Below are 24,385 nucleotides of genomic sequence, written 5' to 3'. Positions count from 1 at the left end.
ACATGACTCCAAATGAATGCTAATGTTGCTCCAAAGTTGTGTTCACTGCTTATTCTGCTGGCCCAAGTCGCAAAATAATCAAATAATACTGCTTTAAGCACAATTCTGAGGTACTTGAGTATGTACATTTTATGTTACTTTATTCTTCTGCTGCATTACATTTCAGAAGGAAATATTGTACTTTTATCTCACTATATTTATTTGACAGATATAGCTACTAAGTCATAAAATCACGAGTTCCATTTATGTGCATTGTTACAAGTCAAACTACCCAACAGTATATGAATTTGTTAAAATTAGCTCCACCCTGACCAACTACAACATGAAAAAACTGCTTACATGTTAATGAATTAGTAATAGTTGTCCTATAATATATAATTATAATAACATAACACTCTGAGAGGGGTCATTCTGCATAATCAGTACAGTTACTTTGGATACTACATTTGGTTGGTAATACTTCTGTTCTTTTATTAAAGTAACATTTTGAATGCAGGAATTTTACTTATGATTTAGTATTTTTCCACTGTACCACTACTTTTACATAAGTATAGGATATGAGAAATTCTCTCTCCTCTGATGACGAGTAAATATCTCAGTTAAAACAGTTAATGAATACCCTTGTGGTTAAAATGCATACCATGTAACCACAACTTCACTGGCTCATTCCTGTTAGATGTCATACCCCTCTCTCTCACCTCATGGTTCCTGCTTGTATTTATATACATTCTCACTATCCAATAAAGCGTAAATGCCCCCAGAATAATATAAAACAAAAAAGTTAATGAGTAAGTGCAATTCCAAAATTGTATTGTTTACCGGTTCCCCTGAACATAGTTACCTTGAGAAAACAGACAAAGGCCACTTAACTAAGCCAATTCTGTGTGGAATAACAAAAAAAAATCAATTAAGTTTACCCAATGTGTTTCTATACTGAGTTCTGCAGAGCAACCAGCAAAAAGAAGGAAGCCAAGAGAAAAAGGTGGAGGCACAAAAGCCGCACAGTACAAAAAGAAAGGCAGAGAGAAATAGCAGTCCAATCTTGATAAGGACTCTAAAGACAGACACCTACAATGAGAGTGAATTAATCATTGTTCAGGAAAATGGGAGACATGGTCCAATTTACAGGAGATTTATAGGTAGGAAATCAAATGCCACAGCATATCAATTAGCCAAGGTTACACCTGCACAATCCAATGTGCAGGTGAATTATACAATGACTTCTGTGGAGGTAATGTTCTGGATGGTGGAGGTAAAAAACAATTTGTTGTAATATGTAATGGTATCATTCTATTAGCTATCAATCACTTTAGTGCATATGTGATTCCTTATAATGGCAACTGGAAGTCGATTTTAATTTGTGCACTTTTATCAATCAAAGTGTAGAGGAGATGTCAAGATGGAAAGGAGAAATGAACGGATAGCACCTCCTTAGTTAAGTCCAAGCATCTTCCAACAGCTTGTTGAAACCCTGAGCCTCAGCCCACCACTCAACTCTCCATGGCAAAATCTAAGAGTGCCTATTCCTCCTGCAAAACTCTATCATCTGGCAGGGAAAGCCTCTAAATCTTGTTATAAGCTCAGAGAGGATAGAGTGGCACACCATTTATGAACGCTGCATTTAAGCCAGAGGGATGTTATAAGAATTATTCCTGCTCTTTTCTATGCCAAAAAATCACGACAAAACTGCATTTAATTGTCACAGGCTTTAAAGTTATATTTGTTGTCTGAAGTGAGGCAGCAGATAGTGGCATTGTGTTGAGTTTGACCTTTATCTCAGGGGTGTTTAACTTCCTTTTTCCACAATGCCAAATGATTCAAAAAAGAAACTTGATAGATTAAATAGCCTGAAGCAATTCCTCATATATATATATATATATATATATATATATATATATATATTTATACTAACCTAAAAACATGACAAATAGGAAATGTATGTGCCTAACTATTCCAGTCCTGAATTATCTGCTTCTCAAAGTCATTGTGGCTGCTGTTCGGATGAAAAGCGTAGCAAACATGCTTAGGCTGAGCCCTTACTCACAGGCTCTATGAGGGTTACTTTGAATGCCTTTCTCTCTTCGATTTCACTATCTTATACTGTAACAATAGAGAAATGACTTCCCGGGAGAGAAAAAGAGGGAGGATGGTTGAGATCAATAGTCCACAGAGAAACTATATAAAGCTATACATACAGAATATAAAAAAAAACAAGATGTTATTTAAATATCTACCAAAATGAAGCTGTTTTATGTTTTAAGTTCAAGTTCAACAGGACAGTGGTATGCAGTGTTATTGATTTATGGCTTGGCAATGCTGCCCTTCAGTGGCAGCTGACTAGAATCACTTTTTTTTCTGCAGATGAGGAATGAAGGAGAAATAGACTGTGATACAGTAGCAGTCAGGACAGAATCAACCCCAAGAAATATAGTAATAGATTCTCATCTTCTTACAGTAATCAACTTCACGCTGAAAACATTTCAGAATGATGAAATACCCCTTTTTTCTGATCTCCAAAAGTCATCTTTCTCAATTATTTTCCTCTACGATATCAAGTGAAAACCAGGAATTACTCAGTGTCTGTCAGTGTAAGCGCATATTATGAAAGAGTGTACCTTTCCGTAGGTCAAGTACACGCAAATGTCAGGTTTTGTCCCAAAGAAATAAAGACGGATGTTTTGTGACACTTGCCCGAAAACTAATCTTAGGCGGTGATCCATCAAGCCCCAAGTTTCAGCCGCGCTCAGTGCACTGGTTTCATCATCTCAAGGCTCAAGGACGGACTGATCCACAGGCTACCTCTGGTTCCTTGCTTCAGAGATCAAAGTGTCTGCATCTGAAAGGAACACAATGAAGGTTGGCTTTGGATGTTGAAAATTTAGAAACCACAGTGCCACATTCAATCTCGTTAAAGCATTGTCCTCAGCTGGCTTTCCTGGTAATGCAAATGTCAAACTATTCCCCAAGTCCCGCTGAGTTACACGTGTTTAGAGTATTTGATGGTGTTGTACACAGAGTGGTGCTGACCTCACCGTGACATTGACTTTCTTCCAGGCCGGCTATCATATCACTCAGGCTGACAAGGTCCAGATGCAATTAAACATAATTATATAATGTGTAGTCTGTATAAAAATATAATTTGCAATACTTTCCCACTCTTCCATGATATGATGTGAACCACTTGCTCCTTTTAAATAACAACAACTGTGCAATATTTACCAGACTTTTGAATCAATTCTTCACACGGGACCATCGCTCCATGCGCCACCCGCATAACAAAACAAAGTGCCCAAACAAAGTACACCAATGAAAAATTGCACTCCCAAAGCCTGAAACACATGCGTAAACAATATACTTTACATCAGTGACCACCCCCCTCCCTATTCACACTTGCAAAACAGAAAATAAATCACTGAAGAAGGTTATGAAATGTATTTTCCTGCCGCAATGTGCTGAGTAATAATCACACAACACTGTGAACAACACACCGCCATAAAGACGGAATATTCTCACAACATCCTCTCCCATCATCACTCTCGTTCTCTCTCACACACACAGGCCTTGCAGCATCTCGGTTCATCCATTAGGTGTCGCTCTATTACTGCACCTGGTCCATCCAACCCCCCAACCCCCCTTCCAACCTCTGGCCCGGATTGTCTGGCTCGTAATTGCCCCGGACCAATCACAGAAGAGGTAGGCGGGTCTCCATTGTTACTACAGATACTCCAAGAAGTTTGCGCCGACCTGCCGCTGCTTCACCTATGAGTCTCCACGTAAATGAATAGCCGCGGCCCGCGCGAGACAAACGAGCTGATTATGCCGAGATAAAGAGCATCTGACTCGCGCTCTGTCCGATAATGGCATGCGATGGTTCATCTGCGGAGGATTTCCCGGACAAAGTGATGCCCAGGGCAGCTCCCTGCACGTGCAACAAGAAGTGCAGGAGTAGGAGCAGCATTGTCTTCCTGGGATTATTCCTGCTGTCGCTGTCTCTGCACGCTGTCACCCTCGTCTGCTATTTGGATCTGCGGTACGAAGTCAAAAGGGAAATTATCCACCAGAAGCGGGACTCCATGTTGACACTTGCGGGGAGTGACCTGGCTGACCCGGCGGCGGTGCTCTCGCCCGGCCACCAGCGACTGGACTCCGGCAGCAGCAGCAGCAGCAGCAGCAGCAGCCGCGGCGGAGAGGGTCATGAGGTAACTTAAACACATCCAAAAAAAAGAAGAACAAAAGAAAGAAAAAAAAAGAAGTTGAAATACAGCAAACTAAAGAGAGCTTCTTCGAGGCGGCATTGTTTTCATTCCTCACACGGAGGCTGTTCGTGTTCATTCACCTCCGCTCAGTCCTCCTGTTCCCGTATCACGGTGTCAGGTTTTGTGTCTGCGCTCTGTCATGGCATGTTTCTGGGCAACTTATTTTACAGTAGCCTGTCACGACGTTTTGCCAGCTCAGTTTCCAGACAAATATGTTTTGAATTAGCGCTCCCGTGTGCGTGATTCCGCCTCTTGGACAAAGATGCACAAAGGTATAAGCTTTAAGTCTGTCACCTGGCCAAAGTCTCCGGTTCAGGTAAACACCATCCAAGGGAGGCATAATCAAGGAAGTTAAGAGAGAGAGAGAGACAGAGAGAGAGAGGGGTATGGTGTTAATTTGCTCTTCATAAAACAAGCTATTGAGGAAGAAAAAAAAAAACTCAGTTAACTCATTTATTTCAGAAATATTTTCCCTAATCAAACCACATTTACACCAATTTGTCTTGTTTCCAGAGAGCTCTCCCCTAAACAGGCAGAGGTTGATGCTCAAAACTTAGGCAGTGTGCCCAGCTGGATTCACAGATACAGGTCAGTCAATGTGCTGGAGCAGGTGGACGGAAAATTAACTGGATCACCAGCAGGTGCAAAGCCCAAGGGCTGATGTAAATTCATCAGGACTTAGATGGGGCAGTTGGTACTTGGAGCAGAGCCAGCCTCGTCTCACATGTGTTTTCTTTTCTGGCAGTGGGCTGATTGAATGTTCATTGTGTTGTCTGTGGCTTTGGCAACAGCACCCCCCCCCCCCCATCCCCACCCACCCACACACTCACACTCACACACACACACCACCACCACCACCACACACTCCCTAATTTCCCCAAAACAAAGAGACCAAGTGTCGGTCTCAAGGTTGCATTGCTTACTCAATTATCTCATATGTCACCAGTTGTGTAACCTTGTTTTACAGAGAAAATGATCCTCTGTGTGGGGCATCGACTGGACGTTTAGTTGTGAAGGACCGTCAATTTGAGAGGAATCCAAGTTATTTAGGATGGAGGCATTTGTTTTCTCTGTAGGAAACATTATCAGGATCCAGCAGGTCTGTTTCTATTACTGGTATTGGTGTTTGCACTGTAACATTTTGCTTTCACAAGTGGGAAGCTAAGCCTATTCATTTAGTCCTCTGTGTGTCCTTTGCTAAGCTTATTTTAGATAGTAGTGGTTTCCCTGGTTAAAGGCGAGTGAGATGGGCCTGGTATTCAATCCAGATGGTGACGCTTCATGAGGTGAAAGACTGTGGCCCAGCTGTAAATATTTAACAGCGCTGTGATGCTGTCCTTGCCAGATGTCTGCATTAAACAACTCTGATTACACATCCCACAGTTTACATAGTTGGAGAAACAGGAGGATGTGGCATTTGGATGCAGCGGCCGCACTTGTTAGCTTTCGAGACATTTCCTTTGAAGAATATCTTTTGTAGACCTAAAATTGTTTATTGGATTTTTCACACAAGTCTTCATCAAAGCCACCTCAGCGGCATTAGTGAAATTTGATGTGATGTGCAGGTATACAGACAAGTGTAACAGAATATGAAAGTGCACTTAGAGAACAACGGAAAGCAGAAACAATCAGGTACAGGAACAAACATACACCACATAGACATACATCAGACATAAAGCACGCAGGCTTCGTCATCATATAGCACTAGTATGTCAATGTCAGTGGAAATGAAATGTGTAACCACTGGTCAGACGGACTTAGTACACATTGTGGTTGAGTTATAGTCTGAGAAAGACAAGTCGTGTGGCTTCTCATCATGTAAAAACAGCTTTGCACACCAAATTTAGTGCGTGTCAGATGGTGTTTGGTAGTTCTCAAACATATTGGTCTGTGTTGAACATAAATCATCCTCGGTGAAGAGCACTCTCTTCTTTAGCGGCTTGTGTTAAACAGAATTCAAAGAGAACTGTTGCTCGGTTGAGATCATGATATTAAGGAGGATGAAAGTTCCTCTAATTGGAAAAAAATGGAAAATGAACATCAGCTTCAAGCTGTAAATATCTAAACTTCTCCAAGTACTCACGGAATGAGTCAAAAGTGTTTGCATCTGTTTTAATGTTACGGTTTAAAAATGAAAACACTGTCTTGTGTTTATTCAGGCTGCAAATTTATTAGTTTAATAATTAATGTATTTTAATTTAGTGCAGTAATATCAGATTTTAACATTTGATCCAGTTTGGTGACATTTTAATACATTTTATCTTATTTATGTCTTGTTCTACTTCAGCCACCACCCATCACTTGGTTTACAGGCCTTCACTGAAAGAAAAAAAAAAACATTAGCAATTGGCTGAATTTATTCACACACACCTGATCTGAAGAATGTGATTACAGCTAAAACTCCCAGATAGGAATCTAGGCTATATAAGATGTAATACTACAAGTCTCTAATCAGTTTTCAGAATCTCTCTGTGAACAGCTCAGGGACTGCTTGTAACTGGGGTTGTGGAGTGATCTGAGGCAAAGCAGCGAATGCTGTCAAACTAAATTTGTCAAACAATATAACACAATTTGGGTCTATCTATATCTGTCAGAATGTCTATAAAAATTTCTTTAATTCGTTTCCTCAGATGAAAATACAAAAATAACAACAAGCGTGTTTTGTTGGCCGCACTTGAAAGGTTTACAGTCATTGTAACAGGTAAATGTACAAAGAAAGGCGCAGGAAAAACAGACACTTTTTGGTAACTTCATTTATTACGGGCATGCAGTTAAAAATTACATCCCACATAACATCTCACACTTTCTCAGAACCATGTAGTTGCTTCTTAACGAGAGCAGATGATTTGGTCATTTATGATCTCGGCCAAGCGAACAAACAAGTCTTTCTCTCAACACTCACAGGCGGTATGCCCTTGAGCAAGGCAGTAAATCCCAGCTGTCCAGCAGATCTCCCCAGTTCCCAACAGTAAAAAAAAAAAAAAAAAAAAAAGCCCCTCCCAGGTGTGTGTTGCTCTCTAGTCTGAGGTTAAATTGTGATGCAGGGCAACACTGAATAAGAGCAAGTGTCACTCTCAGTCAGTCTGACCTTTTGAATCACATGACCTCTGCAAGTAAAACATAATAAAAGTAATTCCACAGAATGTTTAATGGTGTTATCTCAGATAGCGTTTTATTTTTCAGCCTAACATTTTTCTTATAACCATTATATGAAATAATTTTCTCCTCTGATGTATGCCTTCAAAGTCTCACAAAGAACAGATGCTGAAACATCTGGAGTCTAGTTAACGGCTATTAAAAAAGTCAGTTTGATGGGACACAAAGTCCTCAGCAGCATGCATGCTCTGGGGCGCCAGGGTGGGCTGTCACCCACATTTACTTTAATTGTGACCAGTGCATGATTAGTTAAAACAGCAGTATCATATGTACAGATACAGCGAGCCTCCATATTGGGATTAATCAATATGGACAAGAGTGTCGTAAAAGTGCAAGGCAGAGGAGGTAAAAACATCAGAGATATGAGGCTGCAAACTTTTCCATAGAAGACTGAATTGCCTTGACAGACAGATGGCGTAGACGCCCAGTAAAGATTAAGTCCAGAGTCACAAACATCTACCATAATAATAAATTCTCAAGGCATTCACGGCTTTCAGCTTGAAATCACTTTGCCAGCAGTGTTGCAACAATCTGAAGTGTGACTGGGTGCTGACAGGCAACATTTCCCTTAGGTTGAAGCTCCACAGCTTTTCTAGATGACAATCTATGGATGCTGTTATTAAATTACCCAAGTCACGGTTCAAAACACATGGCCTGTCAGAGATGTTGGCTGAGGTATGACCACTCCTTTTTCTGATATTTAAGAAGAAAACAACACGCTGTCATTCTTCCATCCAGGAGTGTGAATCACAGGAGTATTATGAACCTTCTCAACATGCCATTAAAGTGAGTACAGCAGTGACGGGCACCCAGTCGCTCTCTGTGTGCATCTGTTACCCTCCACCACCAGCCCTCAGTTTCACCTCCTCAACTTTGTAACCTCACATTCTCAAATGCAGTTTAGTGACTCATTTTCACTGCTAGTCGAAGATTTAGAGACGTCAGTACAACTGGATTTGCTACATTTGTGGAGAAAAATGTCATCTTGGAAACCGCATTGAAGGCATCATGATGAAATATTAGAAAGTTGTTTTTTTTTCCCCCCACAATAAGCTCTAAATATTAAGATTGTCAGGGAATTTCAGTAGTATAAGGTCAGAAATTGGTGCAGATACAAGGCGTTTGTTATACTAAGTGTTAATAGGGCAGAAAGAGTCTTGTGATCACAAAATTACACATCCCCAGGGTGACTGAATTTTAGTCATATCCTCACAGAGCAACAGGGAATCGCGTCTTCTGCGCGCAACAGCACCCCCCCACGCTTTGAAGATTTGAAAGCCCTCTAATTAATAGCATTTTTCCCCCCTTGTGCTGAAAAAGAATGGTTTACTCAATAGTTGGCACTTGGCATACATACCAACACGCTGTCATCCTGATTTACTGTAACTCTGCGCGCCTTTGAAGGGTATGAAGGCTGTAAATGTTGTAATGAAGTGAAATGAAGCAAACAAGGATACAAAACCATTTCTCGTAGTCGTATAATGGAATAACTTTTTTTTTTTTTTTTTTTTTTTTTTAAATTACTTTGTTGCCTTCATCTAAAACACCAGACGCACCGGCTTGGTAGTAGCCTAGCAGATTGCTGCTTGTTTGTTTTTTGTCGTTCTGATTGGGCTTAATCTCGGGCCAGAAACTGGCTGTTGAATCATGTTTGGCTGTCAGAACAGACGAAAGTGTAACGCCATATGCTTGAATATACATCTAGAATCCTTTGAGAGGTAAAAGCCCCCTATATGCCAACAGCTGGAGAGGAGATGTGGAGACACCTGTGCGCCAAATGAACAGCAAACGTCGCTGCTCGCGGGAACATCTGGAGGTCTGTGTGTCGATAAACCATTCCAACACATTCTCCTCCATCGGGCTGGAATTCCCGTGCTTATAAGGTCAGACATGGTTGGCAGCTGGTCAGGGATGTAGACTTTAACTACTTTGAGCTTGCCCAACACAGCCGGCGGGGGGTGTTTGACATGATACAGCTCATCCCTCACCACAGGAGGGGGTTCCCACATCTGAGACGAGGTAAAGAAAAAAACTCAAAACATAACTTTTCTTGTCTGTCTTCTTATGGTCTTTCAGTGGCTCTGCTCGAAACCACACAAAGAGGCACTGGGAGTTCACGCTGCTTTTGAGGAGAAGGAGATTTCTCGCCATCGGGGGTTTAACAACTATGTTAACTCGAGCGTCACAGATGGAAACATGGAATATGTCATCTTGTGCCCAAGTGGGAGAGGCCCCCCGTCTAAAAAAAAAAAAAAAGAGGTCAAAGTGTCTGTCAATAAGCTTGTCTGATTCATTCGCAGCCATAAGTCTAAATGATACATCATTATTTACTATCTTTTGATCCATGCTAAGGTGCTGCACGTGTCACTGCTCGGGGGAAGTCTGTTACACAAACTCCAAGCAGATGTCCAGCACAATACAAGTCGTCTGGTCGTTTGTCCTCAGCCTTTATGCCTCGCACTCTTACCATTATTTATGCTGACACTCCAAAGTGTGACCGAAAGTGATCTCGTATATTGCGAGGCTCGACGAAAAGAAAGGCTTTGGGTGGTCTAGTTGTGTTTTCCAGTGCTGGGTTTCTTTGTCTATCGCTTTTCTGGGAACCCTCCAAAGATGTGATCACAAACTGGCTGTTCTAACAGAATGTGACTTTGAACAATCCACGTTTTAACAGGAACTCCGAGCGCTTAGCACGAAAGGTTTTTCCTGTCAGAGCCGGTCACATCCAAATGTGCTACAGTCAGGTCAGCGCGTCCTACGGAGTTCACGGTGAATGTAGGTCATCCAGAACCAGTCACATAAGAACACAGGCGTGCGGTTTTGTCCCACCACATACTGGCCCATGGGAACACCCCACCACTGCAGCATAGCTTTTCCTGTTTTTAGGGATGAGCTCAGACCAGCTACATCAGATCCTCTTTCTTTTTTTTTTTCTTCTTTTTTTTTTTTTGGCTTATTCATGGCACCCCTGAATAGGGCTGGGACCAGGTGCCATATGAATGGGTATTCCTCTCAGATTAACCACAATTCATGTCCTCCTTTTGTATAAAAAGGTGAATTTTAGAGCAGCAGTGTCCAGGTGACTGTCTCAAACGGCAGAAACACAGACAAAAGTGACTTGGGTTACAGGATAGGTTACAGCCCCAATGGGACAGACAATGAGTTGGCTACAAATGAATGTGCTGGCTGACATCTCACATCTTTTCAAATGGCCCAAGTTATCTCTGTGCAAACATTATACCCCAAGAATAGAAAGTTTTGGTTTCGCTCTCAAAAACTTGTATCATTTATTCCTTTTCAGCTTGATTCAAAGAATTAATATTAGGTGGTCTTTAGGTGCATTAATACTCACAGGAGAGTCTCTGTGGCTCTCTTGAATTTTGTGAATATTGGACACTCATTAAAATTTCTTTTGTGTTTCACCAGGAGAGGTTACTGCACAGAAATAGCGACTTCCATGCCACAGAGGACAACAGGGGCATAACTCAGCGATCGAAAAGGAGTCCCGGCAAGCAGCCAGAAACAGGTACGGGTTTACTACTTTTGAGTCTTTTCTCCTCACACTTTGATACAGAAGTCATATGTTGAGTTTCAAAGTTTTTCAAGTTCTCGCCTTTCATATTTTTCAGGCCTCAAACTCCAAATTCAATACTTTTATAATACTTAAAAAAAAGCACAAACATGTTTGTTCATTGCTCTCTGGTGCACCTGCGTCAGTGTGTTTTTCAGATATGTAATTGGCAACAGCCTGGTCAACTGTTGAGCAATGGTTTCTCTTACCCCGTGTTTGTTTGGAGGGGATTCGGTACAGTGTAAATAACAGGCTTATGGTGGGCTTAACGCTCTTAAATTTCGAAAACAGTTTGTTAATGGTTTCTCACTTTTTGTGGAATTGATTTTTTACTGCTTTGTGCTTACTTAACAAAGCAGCTCCACCGCATAATGTTGCTGAGTTTATAGAGCAAGAGATTAAATGGAATGGGATTGATTATTACTTGGACAGCAAACAAGGACAACAAGGAGTTTTGGAGGGTTTCACCAATTTGAAACAGACAGCGAAGCCCGTGTTGATTTCCCCCGTCTCGAAATAATACCAGGTCCCCGAAATATCTTTTTGTAGCTGTCAAGTAGGCAGATATAGACTCAAGAATCCAACTGTGTTATCGGTCAGGACTGAACCATCAGAAAATAAGACTTCAAACGAATCATTTCATAGAACATGCAGTTGTTTTAGTGAGCCAGGTGGCCATTTTTGAAGGAGGTTGTCGTCTTGAGACTTTGATGGCTTTCATTAATTCCACCAAATTGATTTATCATAATCAATAGCTCAACAGAAAACCATATGGCCAATATGTCTGAATTTGCTTTTGTAGTTTTTGTTTAGAATGTGAGCTATTCAAATAAAAAAGCGCAGCCTTTGAAGTTTCATGTCTGAGTGCAACAAGTGCAGCATGATCACAAGGCATTCCAATGTCTGTGGCGTGACACTGAATACTTGGGGGGAAGTTTAGTGATTGTGTTTAAATTAGAAGAAAAAACTCACCTTTGAGACTTTCTACATAAATCAGTAAAGTCCCGAGCCTCTAAACACTAATCATTCCCAGGTCTCTCCTCTGCTCTCAGCGCACAGACAAAGGCTTTTGTAATCTCAGCCTTAGATGTGTGTTTTTTGTGTGTGTGCATGTGTGTGTCCCGTGTTTGCACGTGTGTGCGTATGTGTGCGTTCTCGGCACTCCTAACGGGCACCAGATTCCAGATAGGGCTGCTCGTTAAGAGAAATCTATGCGGATGCATCCAGTCATTTAGCCAGAGGAGAAACACTGGCCATATGTTTGAGGGGGACTCAAACTGTGAGGTTTTAAGGTTAAATGGCCTTTGTAGTTGTAATGACATGGTAAACACAAGAGCAGCGAGACGGCTTTTTGAAAAGGATTCTTCAGCTGCACACGGAGCATACCCACACACACACACACACACACACACACACACACACACACACACACACTTTAGTGCATTTTGTCTTTCAAGCACTGACATAGATGCCCTACCAACGTCAACGCACGCACGCACATACACATGGTTTTAAAGGGGGAGACACGCACACAGACACATGCAGACACGCACACACACTTGTACACACACTTTCATCTGCATTCTCCATCTGGGCTTAATTCAAAGAAAAGGATTTTGGCAGGATAAAGTATCTCTCTAATGATCTTCTCCAGTTCCACTGCCTGTGAATGCTTAAGGCACTTGTTCATACAGAGGAGGTGAAACCACACTTACAAATTACTACACTAGAAGATACCACAGACTGACATACCTCCACTGCATTGCTCAGTGCCGAACATCTGAATCTGTTATTTTAGCCTATTTAGGATACCTACACACAGTGATCTGGATACTCGAGATGTTATCTGAGATGATAATTGTTCAGGAGACCATTTTAAAGCTTAATCACACTGCTTTCATTTCTTTCAGAATCGACTGGAAAGGAAAAGAGGAAAGAGAAGAAAAAAGGTAATAAAAAAAAATTCTGCCTAAATTTCAGTTATGTTGGTCATTGACTAGACTGCTACCTGCTGACTACTTTCTGGAAGTATCAGTGAGCTGTCATCCAAAATCCAATAACCATATTCACTAAAAGTGAAGTCCAGTGAAGAATTCTCTCAAAGTCGGCCTCTTGCCTTCTCTAATAACAGGATTTACAGTCTGTACAGATTGTAAAGTCCCTTTGAAGCAAATTTGTGATTTTCGGCTATAAAAAAATAAATTTGACTGTCAAAAGATTAACATGCCTAGGTGTTTTTTTTCATTTGCCAACCATTTTGCTTTCTCTTTTCTCAGGGAAGAAAAGGTCTATACCGGGCCCCCCTGGTCCCCCTGGTCCCCCGGGTCCACAGGGGCCACCGGGCATCCCTGGAATCCCCGGTATTCCAGGAAACCATGCTGTGGGGCCTGCAGGACCCCCTGGACCTCCCGGGCCACAGGGACCTCCAGGCACTCAGGGTCCAGCAGGTATAAAGCCTAAAATAGAAGTGACACGTTAACGCACTGAGATAGCCAAAAGACTCAAGCCAGAGAAGTCGAAAACACCCACGAGTCGAGAGATTTGTTCTTAGATTACAGTGTTTGCCTGCATGCAGACATGTTCCCACACTGGAAGGGGGCTCAAGTTGTCAAAATGAATGAACTCATTGCCTTTACAGGGACAGTTTCTGATGCAGGATGTCAAACATTGTGTGCGATAGCAGTGATCTATCTGTAAGCTATGCCATTGTTTGTTTTGTTTTAATCATCATCCCTACTTTGTTCCTCAGCAGTGTCGAAGGCCAGAATTTTATCATGTCTCTCTTTTTGTTGCAGGAGTTCCCGACAAGACGAAAACAAAGGAATTCCAGGTAGAGTATGTCACCTATTAAAACATTTGAGATAAATTTTATCCCACACAAAACTCCCAGATGAAACAGCTGTTCTCCCATGTTTCTGTGTATCCAGATTAGTCACCAGACATCTTTTTTTTGTTTTTCAGCCCGCAGTGGTCCATTTGCAAGGGCAGGAAACAACCATCCAAGTGAGAGAAGGTGGGTCCTTCTGTCTGTGTTCACTTATAGTTTCACCACTTTCATGTGCAAAGCCAGTGTTTGACACGAGATAATGAATGTGCTCAATCCCTGTCAGTGCCCTCTCTGTCAAAGAGCTACAACTGTATACCTGCTAAACCACAGAATTACACCAGAAAAAATATACACACTATGAAATTGTTGACATTCAGTTGAAGTGTTTGTAATTTTTCAAGATATTCTTGTCTTTATTTATTCAACTTAATAGAAAGTTAATGCAACCACATACAATCGATTGATGACCTGTGATTGATGGTTAAGATTGCTAAATATTGCTACCAGTATTTACTATAATATCATGTAAGACTATAGTAACCCTTAAGTAAATTTATAGCTATTACAGGATTAGTATGCAGTTATAGGCTTATATTATGAATCAGACTCGTGTTAACTAAGGTCAGGAGCATGCAGGCGCATTCAGGTCATGCTGCATCACTTTGTCAATCTGAGTATAAGCATCATTAGCAGGTTTATTTCTGTGAACGCTGAGTTCTGGTTAAACACTGCCAAAGCTGTTTATGTTGACTGTTTGCCTCTTCTTTTTTTTTTTTTTGTTGTGACATGTTTAGATCTGTCTGAAGGCATCCTTAGGAACTGGAAGATGGTGTCCATCCATCACCGTGTGTTTAAAATGCACTCTCGCTCTGGAGAGCTAGAGGTGCTGCTGGATGGTGTCTACTTCATATATAGTCAGGTAGAAGTGAGTACGGTCCTTGACGTAACTCTTAAAATTTACAGTTCAGAGTCAGAAGAACTGGCAGTTTCTCTGTAGTTAAGCTTAAAAAGCTGTTTGCTTTGCTTAACCGTGAATGTTTGAGTTATATTATATGACATATTTTCTTTCCCCGCTCCCTGTGGCTAAATGTGAACCTATAACTCAAACCCTTGTTGGCTACTCTGATATTCCAGCTGTTTCAGCTTTGAATGAGCTCTTAAATATTATGCAGACTTGTGTTGACTACCCCTCTCAGTCTTCTGTGAATTTTATATCTCCCCTCTCCACCAGGTGTACTACCTCAACTTCACCGACATTGCCAGCTACGAGGTGATGGTGGACTCCAACCCGTTCCTTCGCTGCACCTGCAGCATCGAGACGGGCCAGCGCAAGTTCAACACCTGCTACACGGCTGGGGTGAGCCTGCTCCGCGCCGGCCAGAGGATCTCCATACGCATAGTCTATGAGGACACACTCATCAGTATGACCAACCACACCACTTTCCTTGGAAGTGTCAGACTTGGAGAGGCTCCATCTGCTGGACAGAACTGATAACTACACAATCACCAGCCCTCTGCAAAAAAAAAAAAAAAAAAAAAAAAAAAAAATTGAAACGTTGCTCACGACGGTCAAATCAGCCCAGAGTCATACTGTCTTTTCATCCTGCCTGATGTAGGAGCAATAAATTGGTTAGATCTGTGTTTAGAAGCAACCAGCCCAAGTCTTGCCCCATGAGACCCCGTCAAGAGGATACTTAAATCCTCCGGGTTAATAAAGTTGAGGAAGCCCCTGGGTGACTTTTGTTCACTTTCACAGCTCTTTATTAAAAAAAAAAAAAGACAATATGGACTGTTGCGCTTCTGCTGCCCTTGATTCTGTGCAAAGAGACTAACCTTGATGAGCCAAATGTCCTTTTACTCATCAAACAAATGTTTCTATTTATAGTCACCATTTTGTGTCAACACAGACAGCATCTCTCTTTATAACAAGGAAGGACACTGCGCTGACAGATACTTTATATTTACATATGTTTAAGTGCTGTTGAATGATAATCTTGTATCTCCAAACACACCAGCTATTCCAAATGTTTTATTTTCAGTTTTTAGACTTGGATTTTTTAATTAATTTAATTATATTAACAGTTATGGTTTAACAAGAAGGGGTTTAAAGCTCCATATGCCCCTGGGTTATAAGAAAATGATTAAAATATCATATAAAGGTTCAGTGCAAGTATAAAGGTATCTATGCAAAGTTGATTAAAATCCATTAAAACTGGAGTTATAAGGTATTCACAGAGCAACAGCACTATATATTTTGCGCACATTTGCACTACAGCATCCCTGCAGAATATCAGTGATATGTTTTGTTACAGTGCTATTGTTTAGTTACCGTATGAATGAATCCATGTGGAAAAATGAGAGTTGTTTATATGTCTCTGTACATATTGTATATAAAATGGGATATACTTTTGTAAATGGAGTTGATTGATGGATTAAAATGTTTCATTTTCTGTCTAAACGCATTTGTCTGTCTTTTGTGTTTGTGCAGCCGGTGGTATTGATTTAAAAGGTTAAAACTGCTCTTTCATATAGGACTCCGCTGGCACAAGTACTGACAAGAACAAATGATGTTCTTTGAGTGAGGCCTTTGTCTTTATTAAAATGTGGCTTTTTCTTTCACAGGAAGTTTCACAATACATGGCAAATTTGGCCGTAACCTTCATACAATCCAAATGAGTTCCATCTTGAGAAGCAGAGAGAAGATAGTTCCTCATTTAGAAGCAAATTTTGAAACTGAACATTTCAGGTTTCCGGGGTTAACTGATGTGTGACCTCGCCCATTTAAGTAACATGAGGACATGAGTCTGCAAGTCTCAGTATGCTTTACAATACTTTATTATCACTAACGGCATTTATGTTTTGTCTTAGTCTTTTCCTGGTGCACAGAGCCAGTGTTTTAGAAAATGATTTTCGCAAACTCCAAGGGGATATAATTCTACAATTAAATCAGCCACGTTCTGAGGGAGTCAATGGGAAAATGGCCAAGATGTCTAAAACAAGGGAGGTATGTCACTGATTATGCAGGATGGAGTCATCTTGGACATTGTACTACTGAGATTTATGCCATTAGTGATTATTCAGATAGCGCTGCAATAATACATTTTCTCTTAATGCTTTGTTTTCTCTCAGGACATAAAGCCAAGTACTATCCAAATAGCTCAGAGTTCTCTGAAGATATCTTCTAGGAGAGTAAAACGGGAACAGGGCAGCTGCAGAGGTGGGTTGGAGCTGAGAACTGAAAATGTTTCCATTAGTTACGGTTTAATCTGGTAGTGAGACCATAAACAGTATATGCTAAGTTAATAAAATTAAAGTATTATGTTTGTTTCCTCCTCTTGCCAGCTCCAACATCGTTTCTGCAGTTAACAGCTAATACTAACAAACAGCCAAGCATAAGAGGTAAAACTAAATTCAAATCTTTGGCTTTAACATTGCACTGTCTGCCATTATTTTGAATAAGTGTATCTTGCCTTCTCTCATAGGAAATATAACAGAGATCCCTTGGACAGTTTCTGCGCAGCAAGGAAATGCAATTTCAGCTAATGAAAACAGAATTGTTGTCCAAGAAGATGGTTATTACTTGGTGTTTGGACAAGTATTGTGTCACTGTAACTCAAGCATAACTAAATTGATACTGAATTGATTTGTTCCAACTATTCTGCTAATGTTCTGTGTAATTCACAGGTTTTGTTCAAAAGCCCCAGCACAGTTATGGGACATGTAATTCGAAGTTGGGGTTCCGCTACATCAGGGAGAGGTTCAACAGAGCTCTTGCGCTGTCTGCAAGAGATGCCCGATGGAACTGCTGCCAATACGTGCTACACTGCAGGTCAGTAAGGCACTAATAGTGGCCTGAACTGAGGCTGTTTAAAGGAACAGTTTGACATTTTGAGAATACTTTGAGCTTATGGTAAATGTGAAGAGCAGAAACTGGAAACAGGCAGTCTAGCTCAGACAAAAGCTAGAAAAATCCATCTACCAGCACTCCTTATATATCTTATTTGTTTAATCCATCCAAAAAAGGCAGTATAAAAATGACACGTTGTGGTTGTGCAGGTGGTTATGTTCTTTGCCACCAACAGTGACTTCCTGGAGTCTTGTCATTACCCTGAGAGCCCACAAATAGTCTGTCACATATCGCCTATGTCATTTTTACACTTGGATTTTTGTACTATATATAAAGGAGACATGATCTGTTAATTTTTGAGCTTCAGTGGTGCTAGTAGGCAGAATTTCCTACCTTTGGACTGAGCCAGGCTAGCTGTTCCCCCCATTCCTAGTCTTTGTGCTAAGCTAGGCTAACTGTAGCTTCATATTTACTGTACAGACATGAAAGTATAAATCTTCTCATCTAACTCTCAGCTTGAAAGCGAAAAAATTGAAAAATCTTGAACTATTCCTTTAACTCATGCAGCCTTGCCTGTCTGTATGTACAACTGTAGGTTCAAATGGCAGCTTTCTTTCAATAACGATGTAAAGATCAGTGACAAATTCAAGCAAAAACCTTAATAATGAGAGGAGAAACAACTGCAGATGTGGTTTGACAAGTATGAAAATGATGTAAATCATATTCTACAGCCTTCTCGGTCACTAGATCTCATACTAGATTAACACCTTAGAGATTTTGTAGCAATGTGTCAGACAGCACTTTCACAACACCATCATCAAGCTGCTAAATGAGGGAATATCTTTTGTGTTCAATCTCAATAGAACATCAAAAGAGCATCGAAGCTCTTGGTGGTGGCCTCGCTGAGACACATCATATCTGTTTTTCATCTAATTTGTCACCCATCTTGTGTTCCTCTGGTGCCTTCTTTTTGAACTGTACAATATGTGTCCTCTGTTATAGGCATAGTGCAGCTGCATCAGGATGATGAGCTAGAACTGGTGATACCGTACAGGCCCCAAGCCCTGATCTCCATGGACGCAGACTCAACATTTTTTGGTGTCATACAGCTGAACTGAAACAAAGCATGAAGCATGAAGACGATAACTGCGCAGCTGGTTGTCGCAGGATATAGAAGGCTGACAGTGAGCTGTGTGAGGGGATGCTGATAAAGGATGGAGTGACAGCAGCAGGAAAACTGAACATTGCAGCCTCTTGGGAGCTCAGAAAGAGACATAACGAACTTTTTAAATCAACATCCTATCTGTCAGTGTTTAAAAAAAAACAGTTACTTTTTTGAAATCCTTTAAAGCATTCAAGTGTCTCTTTCAGTTAGTCCACCTGCACGGCCATCTCCTGACATTGTTTATGTGTGCTACCACCTCCTTTCATCAGCCTATTTTAACATGTCTCTTTATACCTTGTTGGGGGCTTCCCTCCAGCTCCACCTCTTCACTGTCTGTCTGTTTATTTGTTCCTCTTGTCTATTTTAGAATGGTTTCCGTTTTCCTAAGACTTTGTCAGGAACAAACAATGGTGTAAATTTATATCGCTCAGGAGGAGGTGTTTTCCAGTTGACACGAAACTCCTCAACACTGTAAATGTTTAAATAAATCATGTTAAAAGAAAAATTTATATAAAAACGTGTCCATCTTTATCTAAAAAAATGTTTTTAACCAAGTTAGAATTCCCAAAGCTTAATAGAATGTGATATATCTATGGTCAAGCCTTGATTGTCTAAATATAGTATCCACAATGCCTATCTGGTGTCCACAGCTGTTTTCTGCCTCTCTTTTTTTATGAAGCGTGGCTATAAGAGGGTGTGTATGTGAGTGTGTATGTGAGCTCTGACAACAGTGGTGGTACAGTTTAACAGAGGCAACAGAGGGAAAATGGTCAGACACATGTTCTCTAATCTCCTACTACTCTGGTCACTCAGCCATGAGATTTATGCAACTGGACTAACATATGGTGATCCAAAGGTAGGCTTAAAATGATTAATGTAAATGCTAAATATGTAAAAGCATTGCAATGTATTCAGTTGTTGTTGAACCTTTACTAGTTTTGCGATCTTAAAAAAAAAACTGTGCAGGTTGTTTGACTTCGTTTCCATGGTTAACTCCTTGATTATGATTAATGTTCCTTTCATTTCAAGGAGCAGTCCTGGAACAACCACAACCTCTCTTCTGTCCCTCTGGATTTGGATGTGAGGCTTAGAAAACTAGACCTGTCCAATAACTTCATCAGACAGTTGCACACACTTGGTTTGCCATACTTGGAGCAGCTGGACCTGAGCTGCAACCAGCTGGATCTCATCTCCGAGGGGGCTTTTGAAAACCTGGCTCAACTTGAAGAGTTGAATTTGTCCAGAAATGCGCTGAACAACAACCTTGGCAGTAACAGCAAAGCCCTCCAATCCATCAGTAGACTGAGGAGTTTGGATATATCAATGAACGGCCTGAGTGATAATGCGGTGGAGCTGTACCTCCGAAACAAACCGTCTCTTGATCAACTGAAGATGACCGGTAACGCTTTAACAAGTCTTACACACAACTTCTTCAAAGAAAGTGAAAGTTTGAGGGTCATTACTATTGATGACAATCTGATATCAGCGATTGACCAGGGCACATTCGAGCCATTGACCCACTTAGAAACACTTAACTTGGCCAAAAATAATCTTGCCCATATCTGTGATTTTAAATTACATCAAGTTAAATATCTGAATCTCAGTAGAAATTCAGTAGAGTTCTTTGTTACACATGAAGATAACCAGTTGTACAGACTTGAAATTCTTGATCTGAGCTATAACAAACTACTTTATTTCCCAATTGTTCCAAAAATGAACAGTTTAAAGTATCTTCATTTACAGAATAACATGGTTGGTGCCCTGAATGCAGAGGCAACAATTGTGTCAGAAGCCAATTTTCTTTATAATGAGATTGTAGGTCAGGGTGACGTTAGAGTACAGAAAAATGACCTACACGCAAACTGGAGGCTGATGCCACTGGTTCATATTGACTTGAGCTATAACCACTTCAGATCTTTCCCACTGGAGACTTTGAGCCTTCTCTCGTCTTTAGAAACACTGAATTTCAGTCATAACTGTGTTCAAAACATCATCTGGAATGTTAGAAATGATAGTGAATCAGGATACGATCGTCAGCTTTCCTTTTCTTCCTTAAAGTACCTTGACCTGCAAAGCAATGGACTTGTATCTATTTCCCCTCTCTTCCTCAAGACACTCACACAACTAGAGACATTAAATCTGCAAGACAATTCTGTGCAGCCTTGTTCTCCCAAGGACCATTTGCCAAGCTCTCAGTCAGCACCGCAAATAAATCACAACACATCCTGCGTCGTCTTTGATCAATTAAGGACTCTTAAACACCTCAATCTTAAGGATAACAACATAAAGATGCTTCACACAAAGTCATTTCAGAAAACCTCTTTGGTTTCCCTCAACCTTGCAGGAAATCCACATATGGTAATGCATGTGGATGCACTAGCGGGTGTGCAGGAAAGTCTTCAGTCCTTGACTATCAGTGAAATGAACATGACCAGCTCTGATCTATCTTTCCCCTGTATGCCAGCGTTAACCCAGCTGAACATATCAAACAACAACCTGGACATCATGCCCAGCAGTTTGACTTGCTCACCCCTGACAGAAATCGACATAAGAAATAATGCTTTCGTGTCTTTAAACCAATCCTTGATTCTTGCTTTATCTGCACACCTCAATATGATGCACATTAGTGGGAACTATTTTAACTGCTGTGACAGTAAATGGCTGACCATCCTAAATGAGTCGCAGATTGAACTGCCTGACATCAGTCAAGCTGAATGCTTCACAAGTGTTAGTAACATTATGGTCACAGAGTATTTGAACAGTTCTGAAATGTATTGCTTGTTTCATACAAAAACGCAGGAAATTCACTTTGTGCAAATGATCATAATTGTTTCAATTGTAACTGTAATAGTAACAGTGTTCATCATATTTACCAGAAAAGTGTGTTGCAGTCACAGACCAGGCATAGTGTGATATAAAATCTGTTTTTGTTGATTTATTGTGTATATTGTTCCATATGGGTTACATATGTAGTGTATATACTGTACACAAACCAAATGAGAAACTGGAGAACAGACTGCAGTCACTGATGCATATTTCCTGAGTGTCATTTTGCATGACTAGTTTCACTATAAACAACAGTGGGGTCTAATAACTGCTCAGGCTGTACCTGTTTTACAATTTCAATGAAGAAGTATGAAGAATGCAGTGAAGACTTGATTTCATTGCACATTACTTGTCTGTGGGGTATGCATCACGCTGTGCGACCTGAGTAGCTGAAATATTGTGATTAAATTTGGCTTTATCGACTCCCAAGCTGTTTGGTTACAGTGCGTGCCAAATCACTGTTTTGCCCATTCTTCATTGTGAAATGTTTGCAACTAAAACTTTAACCTTGGCTCAAATTTGTATGACGTCTGTGAAGGCTTGCACAACATTCCCCAGAATGAGGACAGAGCTCCTGAACAATTCAACCCAACGCCAAGTAGGGACCTTGTAAGAGTTCTTTTATGAACATAGATACTAAATAAAAAAAAGCTTATTTTACAGTGTGTATATATATATATATATGAGATTGATTTTTATAAATATCATTATCTGCATTTGTTTGTGTTTTGTTATGCATGATTTATGTGGTACTGACCCTGAGAGACTGTCATCAAATGTTGTGGTAAATCTGGCAACAGTTATGCTGTACATAATAAACAGAATTTTTATTCATCAACAGCCTTTATTTTAGAATATGAATCCCAGTTTCTTTTTCTATGAAATAAATCGCTGAGGTTTGGGTGGGTAAGAATTTCTGTTTTTGTGAATTTATGTTTTTAGTTGAGCAACTTGAATTCCACAAAGTCATAAAATATTGATTGGATATTGATTAGCTTGCATTCAGTTTGAGGTGCATTCTAACGCAATAATCTGACTGACTGAGTTTGGATCTAGGAGAAAGAAGAAAATAAGACAACTCTATGTAGCACATAATCATTGAAATTAGGTTAAACTAACAACATATGAATTCACTTTGAATTTCATCTCACCCCATTGATACACAGACAATGATTATGACCTTAATGCTGGTGAAAAATAGCATGTTCCAGATGTAAAATGCAGATTTTATTATGATCTCAATAAGGGTGCATGGAGGAGGAACTGCAGTTGCAGGAGGATATCCTGTTGAGCAATCCTTTTATTGTCCCTCTCCTTTAAAGTGACACAGAAGTGCCATTTTGAAATTCTTGTGCCCATTACCACTTTGTCCACTGGGTAGAGTCGGGGCTTAGGTCTATGATTCCAGCATTAGTGTCAAAGAGCCAGGATGCCTATCAATCTGGCTCTTGAGCAATATAACTGTAGGAAATGTCTTTCTTGCCCCACCCACAAGATTTAGGTACTAGATCAAGTAGCAGCTTGACAAGTCCAAGCAAAGAACACTCAAAGAAAAGAACATTGTGTGGATAGTATTAGTAAAACCATAGGAATGCAAATAGCAAATTGTATTCATTCTTCTACTTGGTGGTTAATGGTAGCTGGCATTCAAGCGTTATAGCAACAGCTTGTTTGTTAGCACATAACACTAAGTACTGAAAACTAACATTACCAGCAGTCTCTCCCTCTGGGCCAGTGGTTCTCAAAGTGGGGTTCTGGGACCACCAGGGGTCCTTGAGGGGGTCCCCAGCAAAAAAGAGGAATAATTTATTTTCACTATAATTCCATCTATAAGTAACACAATGACATAATGTACGACTATTTTGGTCATGGGTTTTATACACTTTCTGTAATAAAACATGTAAAAGCCAAAATCAGATATCAGATGGGGGATCCTGGGACAAAATCTTATCGGATGGGGGTCCATGGTCTAATTTTTGTCAGTTTAGGGGTTCTTGACATGAAAAGGTTTCAGAACCACTGCTCTAGGCTAACTATATTTCCAGTAAACCCCATCCTTACAGGACTGTTACCCTTGTCCAATTAAACATGAAACTATGGACATATTTCTTAATAAAGATCATTTTATCTTACATTGTTGATATCTGATTCTTGTATAGCAAGTCACTTGGTTAAGAAAATCCTTTCTGTTTTCAGATTTATCTCCTCTGCTGAAAAAGTATCCCCTAACTACTCAGCATCCAGCTGTTTCTTCTGCTTCCATTTCCTGTTTTATTTTCCCATTGTGGAAATATGCTGACCCTAAATACATTGTAATCTGCCCACCTAACACATAACTATAGTCTTGGTAGAAATAGCATTTGATTGAAGAAAACATTACCATGATCCATAATACAGAAATCACCCTAATTATATCCCTTACAATAGGTCGACAGTATCTCAATTGTTTTCCAATTTTCCTGTTTCTATCCACTGAACACAAGAGTATAATAATTAAAGGAAACTTCTTTGAACTATTCAGTTCACCTCTTGTAATATAGGGTCCGAGGTCAATGTAAAAGATGCTCCCAAGAAAGCATTATTATAAGAGGCCGTCTTAATTTCCTCAACCCTTGACCAGATGTACCAGTAAAATACTCCATCCCTGTAATTAAGGCAGATTTACTGTGTGAATCCACAGATAATTAGATGTGATGGGATGCATTACATCCCAGTGGGATTAAATTGAGCCTATCCA

The 24,385-nt window shown here is 40.4% G+C and overlaps 2 protein-coding genes and 1 long non-coding RNA gene across 5 annotated transcripts; 2 read left to right on the top strand and 1 right to left on the bottom strand.

Moving 5' to 3' along the window:
- Positions 1–1,956: 1,956 nt before the first annotated feature.
- LOC122990734 lies at positions 1,957–3,595 on the bottom strand. The gene is made up of 3 exons (XR_006405468.1): positions 3,220–3,595; positions 3,033–3,076; positions 1,957–2,836 (listed from the first exon to the last, which is right to left on the bottom strand). It is a non-coding gene; the product is annotated as an uncharacterized LOC122990734 (long non-coding RNA).
- Positions 3,596–3,721: 126 nt separating this feature from the next.
- eda (ectodysplasin A) lies at positions 3,722–15,379 on the top strand. Of its 2 annotated transcripts, none has more exons than XM_044364189.1 (8): positions 3,722–4,199; positions 10,839–10,938; positions 12,894–12,932; positions 13,260–13,430; positions 13,779–13,813; positions 13,945–13,996; positions 14,605–14,729; positions 15,042–15,379. In XM_044364189.1, exons 1-8 carry the CDS (start codon positions 3,858–3,860, stop codon positions 15,300–15,302), a joined length of 1,125 nt encoding a protein of 374 aa, XP_044220124.1. In that variant the 5' UTR covers positions 3,722–3,857; the 3' UTR covers positions 15,303–15,379. The 2 variants fall into 2 exon arrangements, with proteins under 2 accessions (XP_044220124.1, XP_044220123.1); XM_044364188.1 differs by having other exon boundaries at positions 14,605–14,735.
- A 1,196-nt stretch (positions 15,380–16,575) lies between these two features.
- LOC122989794 (tumor necrosis factor ligand superfamily member 13B-like) lies at positions 16,576–23,365 on the top strand. 2 transcript variants are annotated; one of them, XM_044362800.1, is made up of 6 exons: positions 16,576–16,814; positions 16,940–17,027; positions 17,153–17,209; positions 17,293–17,405; positions 17,495–17,639; positions 18,660–19,327. In XM_044362800.1, exons 1-6 carry the CDS (start codon positions 16,629–16,631, stop codon positions 18,773–18,775), a joined length of 705 nt encoding a protein of 234 aa, XP_044218735.1. In that variant the 5' UTR covers positions 16,576–16,628; the 3' UTR covers positions 18,776–19,327. The 2 variants fall into 2 exon arrangements, with proteins under 2 accessions (XP_044218735.1, XP_044218734.1); XM_044362799.1 differs by adding an exon at positions 19,852–23,365 and having other exon boundaries at positions 16,796–16,814; positions 17,293–17,639; positions 18,660–19,678.
- The last annotated feature ends 1,020 nt before the right edge of the window (positions 23,366–24,385 follow it).

This window comes from Thunnus albacares, chromosome 10 (assembly GCF_914725855.1).
Source record: "Thunnus albacares chromosome 10, fThuAlb1.1, whole genome shotgun sequence".
In the NCBI taxonomy this organism is placed as follows: domain Eukaryota; kingdom Metazoa; phylum Chordata; class Actinopteri; order Scombriformes; family Scombridae; genus Thunnus; species Thunnus albacares.
This window is presented reverse-complemented; position numbering and strand designations above follow the sequence as displayed.

Excerpts from the sequence above, each read along its gene's own strand:
- eda (XM_044364188.1), top strand. The coding sequence starts at position 3,858 with ATGGCATGCGATGGTTCATCTGCGGAGGATTTCCCGGACAAAGTGATG. Across the intron at positions 12,933-13,259 it reads GAGGAAAGAGAAGAAAAAAG|GGAAGAAAAGGTCTATACCG; the intron begins GTAATAAAAAAA and ends CTCTTTTCTCAG. Across the intron at positions 13,814-13,944 it reads CGAAAACAAAGGAATTCCAG|CCCGCAGTGGTCCATTTGCA; the intron begins GTAGAGTATGTC and ends TTTGTTTTTCAG.
- LOC122989794 (XM_044362799.1), top strand. The coding sequence starts at position 19,589 with ATGGTCAGACACATGTTCTCTAATCTCCTACTACTCTGGTCACTCAGC. Across the intron at positions 19,679-19,851 it reads TAACATATGGTGATCCAAAG|GAGCAGTCCTGGAACAACCA; the intron begins GTAGGCTTAAAA and ends TTTCATTTCAAG.